This window comes from Equus quagga, chromosome 9 (genome assembly GCF_021613505.1).
Source record: "Equus quagga isolate Etosha38 chromosome 9, UCLA_HA_Equagga_1.0, whole genome shotgun sequence".
Taxonomy (NCBI): domain Eukaryota; kingdom Metazoa; phylum Chordata; class Mammalia; order Perissodactyla; family Equidae; genus Equus; species Equus quagga.
The window spans coordinates 120,701,831-120,723,063 of record NC_060275.1 but is presented as its reverse complement, the minus strand read 5'-3'; the positions used below and the strand labels follow the sequence as shown (position 1 = coordinate 120,723,063).

The 21,233-nt window shown below is 59.5% G+C and overlaps 1 protein-coding gene across 1 annotated transcript in view; it reads right to left on the bottom strand.

The window, feature by feature from the left end:
- The window catches only part of TPPP (tubulin polymerization promoting protein), a 33,631-nt gene extending 12,404 nt beyond the window's left edge, over positions 1-21,227 (bottom strand). Inside the window, exons 1-2 of the mRNA XM_046672197.1 lie at positions 21,121-21,227; positions 1,595-1,915 (exon numbers count right to left, since the gene is read on the bottom strand). Coding sequence (XP_046528153.1) covers positions 1,595-1,911 — 317 coding nt within the window. The 5' untranslated portion in view covers positions 1,912-1,915; positions 21,121-21,227. The remainder of the gene's footprint in view (positions 1-1,594; positions 1,916-21,120) is intronic.
- Positions 21,228-21,233: the final 6 nt, after the last annotated feature.

The following is a 21,233-nucleotide window of genomic DNA, read 5'->3' as shown; positions in this document are numbered from 1 at the left end:
CTTGCACCCTTCATTCTCACCTGAACCCCTCCTTCTCAACTGCACCCGACCTTCTCAACTGCATCCCACTTTCTCACCTGCACCCTTCCTTCTCAACTGCACCCCACTTTCTCACCTGCACCCCTCCTTCTCACCTGCTCCCCACCTTCTCACCTGCACCCCTCCTTCCTCCACCACCTGCACCCCACGTTCTCACCTGCTCCCCACGTTCTCCCCTGCACCCCTCCTTCTCACCTGCACACCACTTTCTCACCTGCACTCCTCCTCCTCACCTGCAACCCTCCTTCTCAACTGCTCCCTACTTTCTCAGCTGCATCCCTCCTTCTCAACTGCACCCCACTTTCTCACCTGTACCCCTCCTTCTCAACTGCTCCCCACTTTCTCACTTGCACCCTTCATTCTCCCCTGAACCCCTCCTTCTCAACTGCACCCGACCTTCTCAACTGCATCCCACTTTCTCACCTGCACCCTTCCTTCTCAACTGCACCCCATCTTCTTCTCACCTGCACCCCTCCTCAACTGCAGCCCTCCTTCCTTCATCACCTGTACCCCACCTTCTTCTCAACTGCACCCCTCCTCACCTGCACCCCTTCTTCTCCTCACCTGCACCCCACCTCTCCTCCTCTAACTCTGGGCCTTGGGAAGGGATGGGCAAAGCCGACATGAAGAGCCCACCAGGAGCCCAGAGCCCGCAGCTGTGGTGTCGTGGGGCTCTGGTCCGACTGTAGTAAACTCTAACGGGTCCCCCCTCTTCCCATGGGAGCAGAAAGGCTAAGTACCCTCGGCCTGGTGGGTGCCTGTCTCCTGCGCCCCGTTACTGGTCCTGATGGCTGGCTCTCGGGGGCTGCCTCCGCCCACCCCAGCCAGGCCACCCCGCATAACCTCCTGGCTCTGGTGGTGACAGTGGCCCCTTCAGCTCGAGTCACTGTTGGGACAGGCACCAACTCTCAGCCCAGGGAGTCAGGGAGACCTCACCACAACATAGATACCCCGACAATGTCTCCCTGGAGCAAAGTGGTGACAGGAAGTCACAGCCACTGGGGATGCAAAGAGGGAACTGCCCACTGCCACTGGGCTGGAGCCTGGTGGACGAGGAGCTAGGCCACTAACAGAGGGTGCAGGCACCTGAGCTGCATCCTCGCGCTTCAGAGACGCCTGGTGGACGGGAGGTGGGGGTGGTGCATACCGATGCCTGGACGTGCTTCCCAGCGTCCAGGGAAAAAGGTGTGCGTGAGTACTGTACACACACGCACAAAGACGAAGCCACTGAGCCCACAGGTGGAGATGTGGGTGTCTTCCTGAGGTGGGACCACTTCCCAAAGGCTGGGGAGCTGCTCAGGCATGGGCCAGCTCTGTCACCCGAGGCCGCTGGCCCCTCCAAGCTCCAGTCGGCTGCTGGGCAGTTTCCACGACCAGGACTCCCCCGCCTGCCCTAACACAGGCGCCTTATTCTGCAAGGGGAGGAACCTTGAAGCCTTATTATCATACTTCCTCATGGCTGCGGAAACACAGGACCCACCAGATCCAGAACGCATGGCCAGCCAACTGCACACCTCGGGGCGTCTGGCTCTGCTGTGAGCCCAGGGGCACTCACTTGATCTTGCTGAAGACGATGTCCACGTCGGTGACGGTGACGTTCCTCCCATCGATCACCTGGCAGTCCTTGCACAGCTTCGACCAGTTCTTGCCATGCATCTCCTTACCCGTGGCCCTGGTGTCCCCATGCACCGCGAACCGCCGGAAGGCCTCCTCCAGGGCGCTGAGCTCCGGGGCTGCGGCGGCCGCCCCCTCGTTGGCACCTTCTGACTCCAGGGACAGCCTCTTGGCTGCCTTGTCCTTTGCGGGCTCCCCTGGGGACTTGGGGGGCGTCTTGTTGGCGGCCTTGGTGGGCTTGGCCTTGCTATCGGCCATGTTTCTGGAGGGGAAAGGAGAGAAGAAAAAGGTTGTCTTCCTTTTTGGGGCTGCCACTCAAGGCCCTTCTGCTGGCCCACTCCTGGGACAGGAGGCTGGCTGCCTGTGTCACGGCAGGCACCCAGGATGTGGCAGGGTCCCTTGGACCCCTCGGAGCCAAGCCCTGGACATGAGGCGGCAGAGTTGCTGCCCAGGTGGCACCTGCAGGACAGTGAGTGCTTGTCCTGTTGCTGGACACGGCACTGCCCTGCCCAGTGCCAGTGCCCTGCCAACCGCCGAGTCGGTGGGCCCAGGACACCTCCCTGAACAGTCAAAGCCCTCAGCAATGGCAGGGCCTCAGGGGGAGCACCCAGCTCAGTCTCCTGGGGGACAGGGGGCTCAGAGTCCCCTTCCCCATCACTCCTCTCACCATGGCCTCCACCCTGAGCCACACCTGCTCTGGGACCCCCCAAAACGACACCCCTCCAGGGTCCATGGTGACACCATCCTTCGGGAGGGAGATCCAGAGCCGGTCATGCTGCTGCCCTACCTCAGGGCTGAGCCTGCCGACCGGGTGCCAGTGGGAAAGAGATGCGAGGAGCATGTATGAGGGTCTCCCCAGGGGCCAGGGCTGAGCGACCTGCACTCCAGGACCAGGGTGGGGGCCACGTGTGCAGAGGGGAAGCCACCAGCCAGTGGGGCTTGTCAGGAGCTCGGGAAGCCTGCCTGAACCTGTCGACGAGTCTCTGCCTTTGGGAGGCGCCCAATCCCTAGAGCCGGGCCTGGGGCCCATGGGGCCCAGAAGATGGGGCCCCTGCTGCTCCAGCAGGCTTTGGGAGCACGGGGCTGGGCACGGATGCCTCCCCCACTGGCTGGCAGCCAGGGCATGACCAGAAACACCAGCCCCTGGCAAAGATCGGCAGTGGGTCCCTCAGAGCGGCTTCCCAGAGGAGCAGCGGTCTATGCCTCACTGAGAACCGACACCAGGGTTTAGTAAGAGGAGAGGGACTCAAGACCGAGTGCTGAGAACAAACTCTGGGTGGACAGTCAGTGCCACGAACAGCAAGCTTATTCAGAACTCTGTAGTTCACTGAAAGTCTCCCTCAAATGTGAGTTCTTAACAGCAGTTATGACCAGAGGAAGATAGTGACCTTGCATCGTAGGGGTCCTGAGTGTGGCTCTGCTGAACTCAAGACCATACAGATGAACTCAAGACCATACAGGTGAACTCAGGACCGTACCAGTGAACTCAGGACCGTACAGGTGAACTTGAGACACTACAGGTGAACTCGAGACTGTACAGGTGAACTTGAGACCATACAGGTGAACTCAAGAACCTCGAGATCCTATAGGTGAACTCAGGACCCTACAGGTGAACTCGAGACCCTACGGGTGAACTCAAGAACCATACAGGTGAACTCAAGAACCATACACGTGAACTCAAGACCCATGTAGGTGAACTCAGGACCCTACAGGTGAATTCGAGAACATACAGGTGAACTCAAGACCATATAGGTGAACTCAGGATCCTACAGGTGAACTCAGGACCCTACAGGTGAACTCAAGACCGTACAGGTGAACTCAGGACCATACAGGTGAACTCAGGACCCTACAGGTGAACTCAAGACCATACAGGTGAACTCAGGACCCTGCAGGTGAACTCAAGACGGTACAGGTGAACTCAGGACCATACAGGTGAACTCAGGACCATACAGGTGAACTCAGGACCCTACTGGTGAAATCAGGACCCTATTGGTGAAGTCGAGAACATACAGGTGAACTCGAGACCCTACAGGTGAACTCAGGACCCTACAGGTGAACTCAGGACCCTACAGGTGAACTCAAGACCATACAGGTGAACTCAAGACCCTACAGGTGAACTCAGGACCCTACAGGTGAACTCAAGACCCTACAGGTGAACTCAAGACCCTACAGGTGAACTCAGGACCCTACAGGTGAACTCAAGACCATACAGGTGAACTCAAGACCATACCCTATAGGTAAACTCAGGACCATACAGGTGAACTCAGGACCATACAGGTGAACTCAAGACCTTACACGTGAACTCAGGACCCTACAGGTGAACTCAAGACCATACAGGTCCCCAAAAATGAGAGAGTCAAGTGCAGCTCACGTGACCACTGGCCTGAATATTCTCAAGGGCCGTGGTCCCCCACTCGTTCACCCCCTCTTCTCTAGGATGGAGCCAGAAGTACAATTGCTGGTGAGAAAAATCCAAGACACATGACAATGGAGCACTACTCAGGGGGCAGGAGGAAGCAGACAAGATGCGTGAGGGGGAAAAAGTCAGATCAGAACTTCCAGGCTTCCCATGTTCCAGCAGGCACTACCCTCGGGCACCTACCCCTCACCCAGGTTGTGGACAGGGAGCCCGGTGGGGGCGGCGCTATCTCTAAAGGACCATCCCAGAGGACAGATGGCATAGGCGAGACAGGCGGGTCGGGTGTCAGCAGGAATCATTCCAGTGTTATCGCTGACACCGTCTCTTTGTCTGAAACAGGAGCCTCCCATGGGCTGGCCCAGTGTTGACCACGGCATCTCTCAGCTCTCAGCCCAAGAAAGAAAAGCTGCTAAGAAACTGCTAGAAGCATTAGTCAGTTTAGTAAGAATGTGCAAACCACTTATGGGAGCACGTGTATTCAACTTGGTCAACGAGGAAGAAACTGCTCATGATGCTCAAATCCTGCACGTTCTCGGCCCAGGAACACTGTGTTCCGAGAAGGGATGGCACCAAAGTGACGGCAGGGGCTGGCTGCCTCTGGATGCTGGGACCACGCACAAGTACTTTTCTGTGTTTTGCAGATTTCCTACAAGTGCTATTTTACAGTTAGGGCCTGTGGGGCCCAGCCTGCGTGGGGGAGGCAGCATTCAGGGAGCCCCAGCAAGCCCGCCTGCATGTGGCAGGCCAAGCGCCCCAGATGCTGCCGATGAAAAGAATTCCCAGGAGTGCTCTGGACACTGGGGGACAGGGACACCGACTCAGCATGCAGAGCAGGTCACCTGGGAACCTCAGCAGGGACCCACCGAGGACAAAGCAGACAAGGAGAGCAGGGGCACCAACCGGCCCATGCACAGCAGGAGCCGTCAGGGCCCACTGTGCTGGGCACATGGTTCTAACAAACTGGCAGATCTGCCTCCAGGTAAATTAAAAATCAAGAAGGACTGAGTAAGTCCTGCCCTTCCGAGGCCGACCTTCCAGATGGACACAGGAAACAAACGAGATGCTCCAACTTCAGGTGACAGGAAGCACCCGAGGGGAAGCCAAGGCACGCAAGGCGGGACTGGGTGGAAGGAAAGTGGAGATCCGAGCAACAGGACGGGCAGCGTGTGGGTTACTGGGCGAGGGGACATTCTGGCGCCCGTGGGGCAGTTCAGGTTCCTCCAAGCCCCGAAACCCCACCAAGACGGCGGGCGGGTGGAGAGGGGCCGTGAAGGTTTGCATGGGAAAGAGCAGAAAGTACACAGGTGCGGCCTGCCGCTGGATGCCCTCTGGGCCCCAGGGGAGAGCGGCCAGCCGCGCTCTAAACGTTCTGAGCAAAACGCTTCGACCTCACCGCCCCAGGCTGAGGGAGGAGGATGAGGCCGCAGAAGCTCTCGGCTCCACCCCACTCCCTGCCAACGCTCCTGCAGGCATCTGGGCTGTCACGGGAGGGCCGCAGGAGGCCGGGACTGCAGGTAGGGCCCAGGCCGAGGGGCACCGGGGAGGGAAGTGTGGACACAGGAGTGACGATGGAGCCCACAGTGCTGGGAATGACACAGAAGGTCAGCAAGTGTGAAAAAGCAGGGTCCCCATCAACTCAACCTGGGGTCACGGCCCTGGGAACCTCCCACCAGGCAGCAGGGCAGGGCAGCTGTGACATCCGACATTTCCTCTGGAACCCCGGCCCTGAGTGCAGGGCGGCTCTGTCCGTGACGTCTGTTTGGGCCTGGAGGAAAGACTGCAATGGGGGCGTTGGTGAGGGGCGCTGAGCCCCCTGCCCTCGAGGCTGTGCCCGTCGCTGGGCCATGCCACAGAGGAGATGTGGCCATAGACCCAGAACCAGCTGGGAGGAAGGTCCCCACCTGGCAGTCCACAGAGGCTGCCCACGCTCTCCCTTCTGAGATTTTCTACAAACGTGTATTATCCTAATAAAATATATTTTTAAATTATTTTAAGAAAAACAACAGAAGGAATTAGAGCCTGCTGTCAGCCAGGGGTACTGACATGGAAAGATCCTCAAGATTATTGTGGAGAAGCAGGACGTGAACAGCAGAAATACACACCCCGCTCTGGGAAAACAGCAAAAGGGCAAGGAAGAGCTGCACAGGCTGGAGCCCTGGGGAGAGAGGACAGACCGAAGGCCGGGCTGAGGTGGGAGTGGCACATGCTTCTCGGTTCTTTCAGTTCTTTGAATTGCCTCATTAAACCCAGGCGCTACTGCCAAAATGATGTAATAATGATACATTTAATTTAAGAAAAAGCTGAGAGCTCCAGTGGAGACTCACTAGAACGTGGGGCTGTCTGGAGCCCCTTCTGTGCCAGCAGAGACAGCTGCACACACGGCCGGCTGCCCAACTCCTCTCCCCGTGGAGGCCGGGGCTCCCCTCCACCTTCCTGCCCCCATGGCTCTGGGGCTGCAGGGAGTCTGAATCTTGGGTGGGGCAGACCCTCATGCCCTTCCCACCTGCCCTGCCAGCTGCTCCACCAGTAAGAAAATAAACTCGCTTAGTAGAGAGGCCCCAGGAGACACAATGCCACCCCACAGCACGCAGAGTAAAAGGGAGGACCTCCCAGCTGTGCGCCTGCACCCCAGCTGTGTGCCTTACACCCTCAGCTGTGTGCCCTGCACCCCAGCTGTGCGCCTTACACCCTCAGCTGTGTGCCCTACACCTCAGCTGTGCGCCTACACCCCAGGTGTGTGCCTTACACCCTCAGGTGTGTCCCTGCACTCCAGCTGTGTGCCTTATACCCTCAGCTGTGTGCCCTGCAACACAGGAGTGTGCCATACACCCTCAGCTGTGTGCCCTGCACCCCAGCTGTGTGCCCTGCAACACAGGAGTGTGCCTTACACCCTCGGCTGTGTGCCCTGCACCCCAGCTGTGTGCCTTACACCCTCAGCTGTGTGCCCTGCAACACAGGAGTGTGCCTTACACCCTCAGCTGTGTGTCCTGCACCCCAGGTGTGTCCCTGTACCCCAGGTGTGTGCCTTAAACCCTCAGCTGTGTACCCTGCATCCCAGGTGTGTGCCCTGCACCCTCAGGGGTGCCCAGCATTCCCAAGAGCGCTGACTCCTCCCTGGCTAAGACCCCCCCCAGGGCACAGGGCAGTGTGTGCTGGGAGTCGAGGCCACTCAGGCATAACCAGGTGTGACGGGTGTGACCCGGCTGACAGCAGACACGCGGCCTGGTTCTCCGCCCTCAAGGTGAGGACTGTCAACAGCTCTCGAAAGCCCCAGGAGGCTCTAGTTCGGACGTATTTTAGAGTCCAGGAGCTCTCAATGCCCAGGAGGCCCAGCTCTCCGTGAAAACCTGGAGTCTCTCTCCTGAGCCTCACTCACCTGCTTCCCTGGAAAGACCCCAGCCTCTGGGATGTGTGTACATCTGGGGGGTGGAGGGCGAGGGACGCACAGAGCAGAAGGGGTCCCTGGTGTGCAGAGGCCGCCGAGGCCGAGGGACGCACCTGCGAAGTGCAACAGCAATGCCAGCAGCAGGCCTGCGGCAGACAGGGAGGTGGGACCTGCCTCCCCAGCCCAGAGCTGGGCTCCCTTGGGACACCTACTCCTGCTGGCCTCAGGGGTCCTCAGGCAGGAGGGACGAGTGATGCTTCCAACCCCTCTGGGCCACCTCTGACACAACAGCCCACCACAGACCACTCCCTCTCCAGACCCACTGCTGAGCCCGCAGCCGCTCAGGCTCAGGTGTGCAACCGGGGCCAGGGGAGGTTGCCAGAGTGCGTGGGAGGGCAGGCGAAGTGGGGGGAGCTGAGCAGGTGCCAGCGCCCTTGGCCAGGTCCTGCCTGAGATGGCCCGCGCTGACCCCTCAGGGTCAGGAGGAGGAACTGAGACAGTAGTCACACTTGGGGAGGGTGGGGCAGGCGGGCAGGTGGAATTACAGGCCAGTGGGAGGAGAGGCAGGATAGGGCTGCGGCCCCAGGGCAGCCGCAGCAAACAGAAGCCCTGCTGCACGGCCCCATCAAGACCTGGACACCCGCCCCGTGAGTGTCCGCAGCAGGGCGGGGTTGCCTCCCAGACATCAGGTGGTGCTGGTGTCCTGGACCATAACTCTCTCACGGGTTCCAAAGAGGCGACATGACGAGGCCCAGTTTATGAGAGTGAACGGGGCCCCATGTGGGAATGATTCTTCCTGGCAACCTCTTCAAGACTCGACTACCAGAAGCAAAACCTATAGAAAAGGTGACACGGGACAGACCCTGACATTCCATAGTCACAGCCACCAGGTTACCTCAGCACACAGCACCCTGACCAGGAGGAATGGAAATCCATGTTAGTGGTGGGCCTGCGACAGGGCCACGTGTGTCTGTGACCAGGGCCAAGTGCATCTGTGAGCAGGACCAGGTGTGTCTGTGAGAGTCAGGCAGTCTGTGAGCGGGGCCAGGTCTGTCTGTGAGCAGGACCAGGTGTATCTATGACCAGAGCCAGGTGTCTATGAGCAGGACCAGGTTTGTTGTGAGCAGGACCAGGTGTATCTGTGACCAGAGTCAGTGTCTGTGAGCAGGACCAGGTGTGTTGTGAGCAGGACCAGGTGTCTGTGAGCAGGACCAGGCGTGTCTGTGAGCAGAGTTAGGTGTGTCTGTGAGCAGGCCAGGAGTCTCTATAAGCAGGGCAGGTGTCTCTGTGAACACAGCAGGTGTGTCTGTGAGCAGGGCAGCACTGACAAGAGCTCTGTGCTCTCTTGGTCCGCCTTCCTGGGGCAGGACATGGGTAAGCCCAGATTGTAAAGATGGGTGTGCACCTGCTTTTGCAGGTGTGAATGCACTGCCACTCTTGGGCTCCCCCATGCCTACTCAGAACGTGGCCTCAGCAGCTCATTGATGATGCCCCACAGCTCCCACATCCTGCCTCCCATTTACACCCCTACCTGCAGGCACTTCCTGAAATCTGCCCTGGCCAGTGGACCCACATCTGGAACTCAGCCCCCAAGGCCCCTCATGTCCTCCCTCTTACCTCTCCCGAGTCCTCTGGTGCCACTGCCCACAGCATGCCCTCCCCGTGGGCACTGGGTACATAGGGATGGCCAAGCCGCGCTGGAGGAGGTCACGTTGACAAGCTGTGCTAACACTGGGGTGAGGGGCCAGGGCTGTCGACCAGAGAGGGGCAGGGTGGGGGCCAGCAGGACCCACGTGTCTGGGAGCCAGGACCTGCCACAGGTGAATCCTGGACTCACACAGGACGCCTACCCCACTCACCCTGCCATCGCCCTCCCTGGCAGCTGTGTGCTCCCCGCCACTGCTCCATCTCCCTGAGAACCTCTGCCCAGAGCAGGAGTGCAGACCAGCCACCCCGGGACCCCTCTGGGACACACTGGGCCCACCAGCCTCTCCTCCCCAGGAGCCTTCTCTGTCAGGTCCCCCTGCCCAGGGTCCTGCTCAGACCCTCAGGAGAGGCACCTACTGCGGGACATGCTGAGTCCCAGGGCTCATTCTCAGGGAGACGCCCGCTGTGGCGTGGCTGCTCAGGCCTCAGGCGCCATCCTGCTTGACCCGGCAACTCTGAGCCTCCCGGCACTCAGTCCTCTTCCTGGGGGCCCAGCCGTTACCCCCCACACCCAAGCGACCTGGGCTGCTGCATGAAGGGACGTGCGTCCCCCTCGGAAGTCTTGCAGGAGTGATGAGGGCCAGTCTCTGCACCACGGACGTCTGGATTCCCCACGAGCCCGAGAGGCAAGACGTTCTCTGCCAGATAACCAGCTCGGGCATCTGACCAGTGCTGCAGCCACGACTCCTGAACCTTCTGGTGGCGGATGTGGTGCGGACTTCCCCCAGGAGCAGCCCCTATCTGAAGGGAGCGGCCAGCAGTGACTGAGGCCTGCAGGTCACGTGGGGCTGCTCCTGCCCGAGCTCCGGGAGCAGCTGCCCGTGACCCCGGGTGCTGGAGGGCTGACTACAGGCAGGCACTTGGCTGGCACTCTCGTCCTTGACCTCCTTCCCCAAAGGCAGAGCGCGGAGTCCGGGGGCCTTGGAGCCCATGGGGTGCAAGCTGGACTGGAGAATGGCAGGTGGCTGCGGCTCTCTGTGGAAATGAGGGGTGTCTGGGCCAGCGAGATGTTGCCACAGGCCCTGCAGGTGGGACAGGGCTCCCTGGAGAGAGGGCATCAGAAAGAAGCTTCTGGAGATGCAAGCCCAGGGGTGGGGCCACTCCGGCTGTCCTGGAGCTCCCGCTCAGTTTCCCATCCTCACTCCCACGGGGCACCACCCAACCCACACCTCAGCTGAGCTGCTCAGGGTGGGCGAGGTGCTACCTGCGGCCTCTGAATCTTTATGCCCCGGCTGCATGCACGGGTAGCGCCCTTGACCAGGGCAGGGAGCTGAGCCCAGGGACCATCGTGGATCCCCTGGTGTGGCCTGAGGCCCAGCGCCTGCAGTGAGATCCCGCTTCTGAGCAAGAAAGCTCTGGAGCCTGGAAATGCTCGCACTCTGGGATCTGACTGAGCTGGCTCCTGCCCAGACCTCGCCGGAGTGCTGGAGTCTCAGGGCTGACTGGTGGCCCGGGAGCACCTCTGGCGATGGGAGAGCGGCGAAGGAGGCCCACGTGGGGGCCAGGCCGCGTAGAGAATGCTTACCAGACAGCAGAAGACTCTCAAAGGCAACCCAGAGACTCTGAAGAAAGTGTACAGAGGAGAGAGGTCAAGGGAAGGGCAGGAGCCGGGCGCCTCCCGGCCCCTCGAGGCCCCGTGGCAGGCAGGCCCTGGGACCGGGGCTCCACTAGGGCCTGGTTCAGACGCAGACTTAGGAGGCCGAGGGGGTTGAGGGAATAATGGCCGCAGCCCCAAACAGATCCCAAGCATGGCTGCTCCACACACTGGGTCCCAGGCCCGGGCCCTGAGCTCCGCCAGCCCCACCTTGACATCCACCAAGGCCATTCCGGTGCACGAGACACTCGTGGCTGAGGTGATGTTGGGGGCAGGCAGTGGACAGTAAATTCAAAAGACCCTGGCAGCCCGGAGCCCAGGGGCAGGGACGGTGTCCCCTGCCCCGCCTCCCCCTCCTCACCTGCGCCAGCCGCCCAGGCCCAGCACAGACGCAGGCCCCACCGTGGGGTCTAGGAGAGCCCGGCCCTTGGCGCTGCCCGAGAGGAGACCCCCGAGTAAACGCCTGAGGGAACAAAGGCCATCAGGAGCCCCCGGGCCACAGGGCTGGCCTGGCACAGCCCTCCCCCTAGTCTGCATCTTCAGCTCTTGATTTCAGAGGCCATTTGAGTACACCCCAGCCCTTTGGCAACTGTTCACATTTTTAATTGTAACTCGGCCCCTGCGCGGCAGCTGCCCTGACTGACACTCGATGTGAATGACATTCACTCGATGTGAATGACTGCTCGTCCAGGCTGAGGGCTGTTCCAGGCGGTGAGAGCGCCGGACCCCACCAGGCGGCCTCTTCTGGGCCCGCAGGCTCCACGAAGCACCCTCTCTGGGCCCTCCCGGTGGCGTGCGGCACACCTGTCCCCTCGGCCGCCGCTCAGGTCCTGGTCCTGCAGCCTGAGGCCGCTGGTCCAGAAAGGTGCAGGGACTGGGACTCTGGCCCTGAGGCCTGGTGTCCCTGAGGGTCTCAGGCTGTCACCGCCCGCAGAGCAGCCTGGGGACTAAGATGGCACCACGCAGCTCTTCCCAGATGTGAGGGAAGGCGGAGCAGAGGGCAGCTGTGTCTTCCCCCTACACCAGGCGACTGTCCCCCACTGCCTGCTGTGAGCGCAGCACGGACCCTCCCCCAAGCCTGGACCTAGGGAACTGCTGCGGGACAGGGGGACAGGCTGGGAGTGGGTGGCAGCGGCCAGGCCGAGGGCAGGCCCGGGACAGGCTTTGCTTTCTCCAGAAGACGGCCTCGTGGGCCCAGAGCCCTCCCAGGAAGGGAAACCGAGGAGGGCAGGGGATGCAGTGGGGTGGGGGCATCTTCAAGCCCCACCCACCCGTGAGGACACGAGCCTCGCCCTCCCCTGCCCCTTGGAAGAACTGGCGTCAACAGCAGACACTTCTCTGGGTCACTGTGAACCCAGGGATTTCGGGGACCTGCCCAGTCAGGGCCCCTCGGCCTCCTGGGACCCCCGAGCCGGCGCTGGTCTCCCTCAGTGGGTTCTGTATGAAATCTGAGCACACCACCGGCCAGGAGCAGCCGTGTGGAGTGTGTTTGCACATGGATCTACGGCATGAGAGCTGAGAGGGTCAGAGGCCAAGGGAGAGCCTTTCAGGCGAATGGCGTCCCCGTTCCAGAGGAGCCTCCCAACCGATGCTGGTGGACCGGCGTCAGGGGGCCCGGAGCAACCACAGAAACGCGGGAGCAAGGCTCGGCCACTGCCTGTGGCTCACAGGCCTGGCCCCACTCAGGGACCCTCAAGGTCCTCAGAATTAACTCACATCCCTGCCGCTCACCGTCTGGGCCAAACGCTTTTTCTAAAACATCTCACAGGACGTTCCACCAACAGAGCACTCGCATGCGTCCCGCCACAGAGTGGACTACAATGAAGATGCAGGGACATGGTCCCGGGATCCACGTTTTATGATCCGGCCGCCCAGACAGACGGAGAAACTTCCACTAACAGACGGACGTCCACCACGCCGGGGTCTGACACCCACCTCCTGCTGGAGTCGTGCGGTGATGCGATGAGGACACGGGTGGAACCTTCTGGTGGCTGATGCCCCCTCAGTCAGTCAGCACAGGCGCCCTCCCCCACAAGTTCCCTATGGGGTCAAGCGGGCTCCCTATGCAGAGGGCAAGTGTAGTGGGGTGAATGGTGGCCCCGGAAAAGGAACATCAACGTCCTAACCCTTGGAACCTATGAATGTGACCTTGTTTGGAAAAAGGGTGTTTGCAGATGTGATCAAGCTAAGGACCTCGGGATGCGATCGTCCTGGATTCCGGGTGGCCCTGAATCCAACGACAAGTGTCTCTGTAGGAGACAGAAGACGAGGGACTCAGACAAGCGCATGTGATAAGAGAGGGAGAGACAGAGTGACGCGGCCACAAGCCGGGGAGCACCTGGAGCCCCGGGAGCTGGAAGAGGCAGGAAGGACCCTCCCCTGGAGTTTCCAGAGAGAGCACGGCCCTGCTGACCCCTTGACTCCAGACTTCTGGCCCCAGAATTGGGAGAGGACAAATTTCTGTTGTTAAGCCACCGATCTGTGGTCCTTTGTCACAGCAGCACCAGGACTCACACAGCAGGCAAGGCCTGAGGAGAAGCATCCCTCACAGAGAACAGCACATGCAAAGGCCCAGAGGAGGGGAGCCATCTGATGCTGGCACAGAGAGCCATCCAATGGGGGCAAGAGTGGGCAGAGGGCCAGCCAGGGCTGGATTCTGGAGGCCCCTGGAGGCGACCCTAAGCTAGGAAGCGCTCTAAGTAGGGGACTGCCATAGGACACCTGTCCTCAAAAACAACTGTTCTGGTCTCAAGTAGGAAGTACTGGGCAGAGAAAAAAATGGGTGCACATACAAGGTACAGGGTGAAGCACATAAGACCCTCGACAGGAAGTCTGTTAATTCAGGGAGAGGTCGGACTGCATGCACATGCCACATGGCCTCTTCCAGACTGGGGCCGCTCCACTGTTGGGATGGCTGGGTCTCAGATGAGCCTGCACAGCCCTGTCCTAGGGCAAGGTGGCTGGGCTGGAGCAGCCATGGAGTGCAGCAAGGAGAAGCCCAAGACCAAACAGACAAGAACAGCAGCCGAGGGCAGGTCCTGAGCCTAGAGAGAAACGGGAGTTCGCTCCACCCAGGCAGGCTGCAGCCGTGGGGCTGAACACAGATGCAAAAGTCCTAAACAAAATAGTAACAAGTGAATCCAGTAATAGATAAATAGGGTCAATACTTTACAACTGAGTCCAGTTTATGCCAGGAATGCAAGGTTGGTTTAACGTGAAAATGAATCAATGTAATAAATTCAACACACTAACAGAATAGAGGACCAAAACCATCGCATCATCTTAACAAATGCAGACAAAGCATTTGATGGGATTCAGCATAAGAATTTTTAGCAAATTAGAAAAAGAAGGAAATGCCTTAATTCGATAGAGGTACCTACAAAAAATGACAAAGATCTCCACACCTGAAATATTGAAAACTTTTCTTTTCAAACTGGGGTAAGACAAGGACACAGGCCTGCCCTCCTGGCCTCTAGTCACAGTGTCAGTGCAGTAAGACAAGAGGAAGTGAGGATACAAAAACTGGGAAGGAAGAAATGAAACACTCATTATTCGCAGTTTCTCTGTGCATAGACAAAATCCAAAGAAATACCAGGAAAATTATTAGAATCAATAAGTGATTTAGCAAGTTTTCTGGATACATAGTCAACATACAAAAATCTATTTTATTTCCATGTAGCAGCAAAAAGAAACAATATGAGGCATTTAGAAATATGCCATTTAAAATGTCACCGAGAGCACCAGCCCTGAGGACCCAGCAGTTAAAGTTCGGCGTGGTCGGCTTTGGTGGCGGGTTTGGTTCCAGGGTGTGGAACCACACCACCCGGCTGTCAGAACCCATGCTGTGCAGTGGCTCACACAGAAGAAATGGAAGGACGTACATCTAGAGTAGACCTCTACGTACCAGGGCTTTGGGGAGGAAAGAAATATCAGCTTAATTTAAATAAAATAATAAAATAGCATGAAGAAATATCCATTACCCAGGAATAAATCTAACAAAAGATGTCAAGACCACTGACACAGAAAACTATGAAGCATTACTGAAAGGAAAAGTGTAAGGAATTATATTATAAACATGGATTGAAATCCGAATATGCAAAGATGTCAGTTATCCCTAAATCCATCCACAGTTTTCATTTAATCCCAAGAAAAATCTCAACAATTTTTATGTCTGGGTATCAGACAAGCCGAGGCTACAACACATATGTGCAGGAGCACAGGGCGCAGACTAACCAAGTGATCAGGAAAGAGCCAGATTTGCTCCACTGGACGCAGAGATGACGTAAAGCGTGGGAATGAGCGTGGTGTGGCGTGTGGTGCCGGTGTGAGGAGAGCGACGAGCCAGCGGGCCGCCCAGCCCCACAGCCCCCAGCACACACAGATGCCACGTGCAACAGCGGTGGCCCTGCAGAAGAAAGCGGAAGAGAACGTGCTCAAAAAAGAGAAAACGGACTCAACACTGCCAGTCCAGGCATGTGGCGGACCGAAGCAGGAGAGACAAAATAACTAAGCTTCAGGAAGACAACGCAGCAGAGAATCTGATGTCCCTGGAGCAGGGAAAGAGCCTCCACACAGGATGCAAAAATCGCCCTCCTAAAGGAAGAGACTCTAAAATGGCACCAGATTAAAATTAAGAACTTCTGTCCATCAAAAAATATCATTAAGGGAGTGAAAAGGCAAGCTGCGAGGTAGGAGGAGACCCCTGTAACGCGAAACACCAACTGGCCCCTCTCCAGTCTGTGGGGAACCTGCAGATCGACCAAGACCAGAAAGGTGGCTGCAGAACAGAGCGGGAGGCTCTTCGGGAACAGCACATGCGAGTGCCAGGAGCGTGCAGGCAGTGTGGGCCCATGAGCATAATCGGACGCGCAAATTGAAGCCAGAGGCTGACCCTCCCACGCCCTCACCCCGAACGAGGGCCTGCGCTACCCGAGGCCCCAGGAGCAGAGAGCTGCCGGGACTAATGGTCTCGGCCACTTTGGAAAACTGCTGGGCGTCATGGATGACTGAAGATGTGGACGACCAAGGACCCGACAGAAAAGCCTCCACAATGCCCCAAAGGACATCACAGGACGACACGCAGCCGCCCACCACAGCCAAACACAGAAGTGACCCCGACCCCCACCGACCCCACGCCCACAGCGGACAAAGAGAAGGCAGCGGGCTCTGGAGTGGACGTGGACGGACCGGCTGCTCAAGGTAGCAGGGACGACGGCGCAGACACAGCAGCGACGGAACCAGCCGGCACAAGAGAACGTGGGCTGTGATCCCACAGACATGAGGTGAGGCACTCAACCAGTGCCTGGGAAGCACACTTGGGTGGTAAGACCACAACAAAAGCAGGTGTCCCCCCAGGAACGGGACAAGAGCAGCCGCACACCTGGGCTGAGACAGGTGGGCAGGCACCGCCCACGGGGAGGCGACCTCTGTGCTGACGTCTAAAGGGACAAGAAGCAGTGGCCTTGGAGACCTCTGGGGGCCAAGGATTCCAGCGAAGCCTGGGATGGGACAAGCCTGGCAGGTGGGAGATGAGGCCAAGGTGAGCTTTCTGAAACACCATCCTCCCACGCGGCCTCTGTCCACAGCCGGCTCTTCACTCAGACACGGAGGCAGCGGGCATCGGCAGGCGCACTGAGAGCGCCAGGGCCGGGCCGCAGGCAGGAGGGAGCAGACGAGGCAGAGGCGCCGGGGCACAGGGAGCAGACACCTGTGGTGGGCTGTGGAGAAGTGGGACCAGGTGTGCAGAGAGGAGAGACAGACCTTGAGAAGGACAAGCATGTGCCACGGCTCACCCGTGAGAACTCGGCAGACGCACCGTGGTGCCCACGGCGGGTGCGTGGGAGGAGGGCGAGGTCAGGTCCCAGGGCCTGGAGTAGGGGTAGGGCTGCTTTGAGAAAGCTTCCCGAGGATGAACCCTCCGCCACGTGCAGGGAGGGGTGGGGGGTCCTGGCGGGGGGAGGCCGGCTGCGGCAATTCAAGCAGAAGGCAAGGACGGCTGGAAGACACAACGGCTAGGGTGGAGACAACCGCAGCAGAGGGGAACCTACCTGACCGCCAGGGTGCTGACAAGGGCCGTGACCCCCCAGACACCAGGGATAACGCAGCCTCGGACCAGGGGGACACCAAGTGGAGCAGCCTGGCCAGCGACAGCCAGGACCAGGTGCAGTGGGGAGGCTGGCCCATGGGGCATCTCCCGGAAGAGGTGGTCCCAGCCACCAGGAAACGAGAGCGGCTGGCCGTGGAGAGAAGTCCTGGGGAGGAGCAGGGACAGGAGGGACTGGGCGGCGCCTGGCCAGCGGGGTGGGGTGTGAGGAGAGGACGGGACTCAAGGACTTGAGGTGCACTGGTGAGCAGGCCGCCGGTGACCACCGAAGGGTGCAGGTCAAGGGCACAGGAAAGCACGGAGTCTGCCACGAGGGGTCCTCAGAAGCATCCAGAGAAGGGGCAGGCTGTACTGCAGGGCAACGGCGGCCCTGCCTTGCTGCCCCCACATGCCCCCTCCTCTGAACCTGGGGCACTTGCGCAACAGCCTCCACCGCGGACACAGCAGGAGGGACGCCTGACTGCAGAGCTCACCTCACAAGGTGACACTTCCCTCACTCAGCTCTCTCCTGGGACCTGTAGCCAGAGCTCCCTGAACTGACACGTGAGGGGTCCTGTTCCCTGAAGCCTGCTTTCTGGAGAGACCTCACCAGAGACAGAGGAGCCTCCGCAGGGCCTGCCGGGCGTCAACCTAGCACGTGACGGAGCAGAGAAGCCTGGGAGGGTCCCGCCCAGCGAGGGCCAGTGCATCAGAGACGGCTGTCCCTGCCACGCCCTGCGGGGTGGCAGATTCGTGAGCAAAGCCAGCGCTGTCACTGTCTTGAGCCCAAGGTTTTGGGGTGGTCTGTGACACAGCCTTAGATGGCCAGAGTGGGGCTGAGGGTCAGCGAGCAGGCAGTAGCGTGCACAGCGCGTCCACCTTGACTGGGGAGGAGGGCGTGGAACACATTTCCCATGGGCAGCTCGCGACTCAGAGCCGGGAGCTTGCTGGAGGCAGACACAAGGGACATCTGAGTGAAGACCGACTCTGGGGCCGGACCCATGTCCGCAGCCTCCACTCCGTGGAGCTCAACCCGCCGGCCTGGCTGGTCCCTTCCCAAGTGGAGATGAGACAGCAGTGGGTGTGAGGCCTGAGCGAGGTCACCTGGAGGATGCTGGCTGTTTTGTGACCTTTCCTCTGGAGCCAGAGCTTCCCAGGGTGGAGGGCACACCGGCTCACCTGGCACCTGGCAGCTGTTCAACAGACGTTTGTTGAACAAATCGGGGGACAGGGTTACAGGATGGGCCCCCGGGAAATGTGGCCCAGGGCAGGGGTGCCACGCTGAGCCCACATGGGATGCCCCACTTATCAGGCCAAGCAAACCAGAGACTCGGGCACCCTGGGGACACGGGGAGAAGCTGGCCTCGAGAGGAAGGCAGGGGTGCGAAAGGGCTGCAGGTGGTTCCCCGTTTAGGCCTGAGAAGTGGTCAGGACCCACCTTCCCTTTCACAAAGCTGATTAAAAAAGGAAAAAGCTGGAATGAGTGCCCAGGGCCAAGGAGAGCCGCTCAGACCTCCCAGCACATGGGGGCTGACAAGACGCCGAGTGGGGAGCAAGTCAGAGCACCGCGGTTTCCTCGTGCTCTGTGAAAGGATTTTTGCGTTTCTTCACCAAAGAAGGGACTGTATTTGGAGGTTTAGACACTGAATTACAACTCACAATTGAGAAGTCACTGCACGCCACTGTGCAGTGAAGGGGCAGCCCTGGAACCTGAAAACAGCCTTAATTCCCATCAGGAAATGAGATCTGAGACTATACCGCGTTCCTGTGGGGAGCTGCCCTTCCCCCACGTGCAATTCCAGAGGCTGCTGATCACAGAACCTGCATCCTCCCCTCCAGCCCAGCAGGGCCACTCAAAGCCACGCCCAGGACCTGAGAGGCAGATGCTGCACAGGAGTGTCCCTCTCTGAAGAGGTGCTGCTGAGCCGGGATGTGGTGGGTGGGGGCTGTGGAGCAGGCATGCCGTGGTCTGGGATGCTGTGGGTGGTGACACCGTGGCTTCCTCCCCATCCAAAGAGGAAGCTGTTCTCCCCGGGAGGGGCTGAACAGTGGGGAGACCCCACATGGGGAGTGGAGACCACGTCTGGGCCCCAAATGCAGCTGGGCCCCACCCAGGCATCTCCACTCTTTCCTTTCCAGTAAACACCTGTTGCTTAAGCAGTCGGAGCTGGGTGTGTGTCGACTCTCCTGCCTACTCCCCGAGTCTGCCTGGTCCAGGGTTTGCCGGCTCAGGTGGACTTGGCACTGTGCCCAGCACCCTGGGTCCAGGGCAGTTTCTGGATGGCGCCAGGCTGGGCTCAGGCACTGACCACATGGCTCGGGGAAGACCTGACACTTCAAGGAGCAGCAAGGCCCCAAGATCCCCAGATGGCATCTCTCGTCCATGCTCCTCCCGCCTCACCAGCAACATCACCAGCTATAAATAGGCCTGGCTCTCAGTCAGCACAGCCTTTCCCCGAGGAAGCTTTTAATTCTCAGCTTCTGCTGCAGGGAGTGTCCCCACTGCCCACCGGGGAGGGAAAACCACGTGGACGCTGCCCCTGAGGATAGTTTGGCTGCTCAAAGATTTCTCTTAAACCTCAATCAGTGATGACGATTTTAATTTTCTCTATGAAATTCTCCTGTGATTTGCACATTTCCCACAATGAGCACTGTATATGGTTAAAACAGTATTTATTGCAACTTCAAAGGATTCAGGAAGATCAGCCAAAAGACGCCGGGGAGATAGGAATACGCGAGTGCAGCTTCCTCTAATCTCCAGCACTGGCAGTCCGATGGCTGGGAGGGGCTTTTTAATGTAGCATTTAAACTATGGTGCCTTTCTGAACGACAGGTCCCTTTGGGGACCTTGAGAGCCACAGACCCTTTCCCCAGGAGAAGGCACACACCCTCACATGGCACGCATTTGCAGATGGTCCCAGGAAGTTCACAAGCACCACCTCCACAACCCCCATCCCCAAGCCCTGCGATGCCGACCCTGTGATGGGAACAGGGGCTGGTACCCAACACACATTCTTGGAATCCAATTCAAGGAATCTGGCAAGCTGTCTGTCTCACAGCCCCCCTCAAACTCCCATTTCCTGCCTGTTCCCAGCTCTCCTCCTCGGCCCTATCCCTCCATCCCCGGATGTGGTCCCAGTGCAAAGGGAGTTCAGGTCAGGGGCCAGGGGCTGGCCAGGCTCTAGGGAGCACCCCCACCCCCAGCTTGCCCTCCCTGAGAGGTCAGCCCTGGAGAGTCTGGGAGGCAGGCTGCAAGGGTCCTTTTATCAGCGTCCCCCAGGGACCCGGCAAGTATCTAATAAATGCCAGGCAAATTAACCAATAAACACGCAGATGGATGACAGCACAGTCAGCTTATCCTAAAAGGTGTCTGATCTTCAGCGAACACAGAACGTCCATCAAAGCAGCAGCCACTGGGAAGGCAGAGGAACAGATTTTCTTCCCTCCTAATTTCAAGCCTCCCTTTACATAACTGAAGCCGCAGAATAAAGGGTTTCTCTGGATCCTCCTTCGAAGGCGGGCTCTGCTCTTCAGAGGTGTGTGGAAAAAAATAGACTGGCAGCCACCCTCTTTATCTTGATGTCTGGGTTATAGCTCACACGCGATAAGAAAACGTAAGACCCCTCCAGGGAAGCTCCTGAATTTGCACACCGGAGGCCTGACTCTCACCTGGGATGACGATGGTGACGTTTATGACGGACCTAAAAGGCTGGGGACCCCGAGGGGGGCGGCGAGTCCCTGCCGAAGGATCACGCGCATTCTGGGCCCTTTCTGTGGCCCTGGGTCTCCTAAAATTCGTGCTGTAGAACAGTGGCTTCATATTAAATCTTCTAAGCCCTAATTTCCCACCGCGTCGCTGGCGGCCGCCACCCCAGGCCCGGACGTCGGTAACAGTGTTTATGTAGCTGGACGTGGGGGGGGCCGGGTTGCGGCGCCCGGAGGGACCGGGCGTCCTCTGCCGCGTTAAGCACCGACGCGAAGAAAGGCCACAGCGCCTCATTTGGGGCCCAATTATAAACCTGTCCTTTGCACCGCCCCACCCCGCCAGGGACCCCGCGTCCCCACACCCGCGCATCGACGCAGCGCCGACCGCCCTGCAGCCCAGGGGCACGGGGCGCACGGACGCGCCGGGCCCGGACCTGGCAGGGGATCGCGGGCGCCCGGAGCTGGGTCGCGCGTCCCCGGCCGCGGGCGCAGGTGGCAGGCAAGTGGGGGCTGGGGACCCTGCGCCCCGGGGGCGCTCTCCGCGCCGCGCCCGGACGAGCCCTGCGGCCGCTTACCTCGGAGATGCAGCGACTGCAGCGGCGGCGCCTCCGCGATTCCGCCGCGCGACCCGGTGCCCAGCGGTGCGCTCGCGCCGCCGCCCCCGGACCGGCCCCGCCCTCCGGAGCCC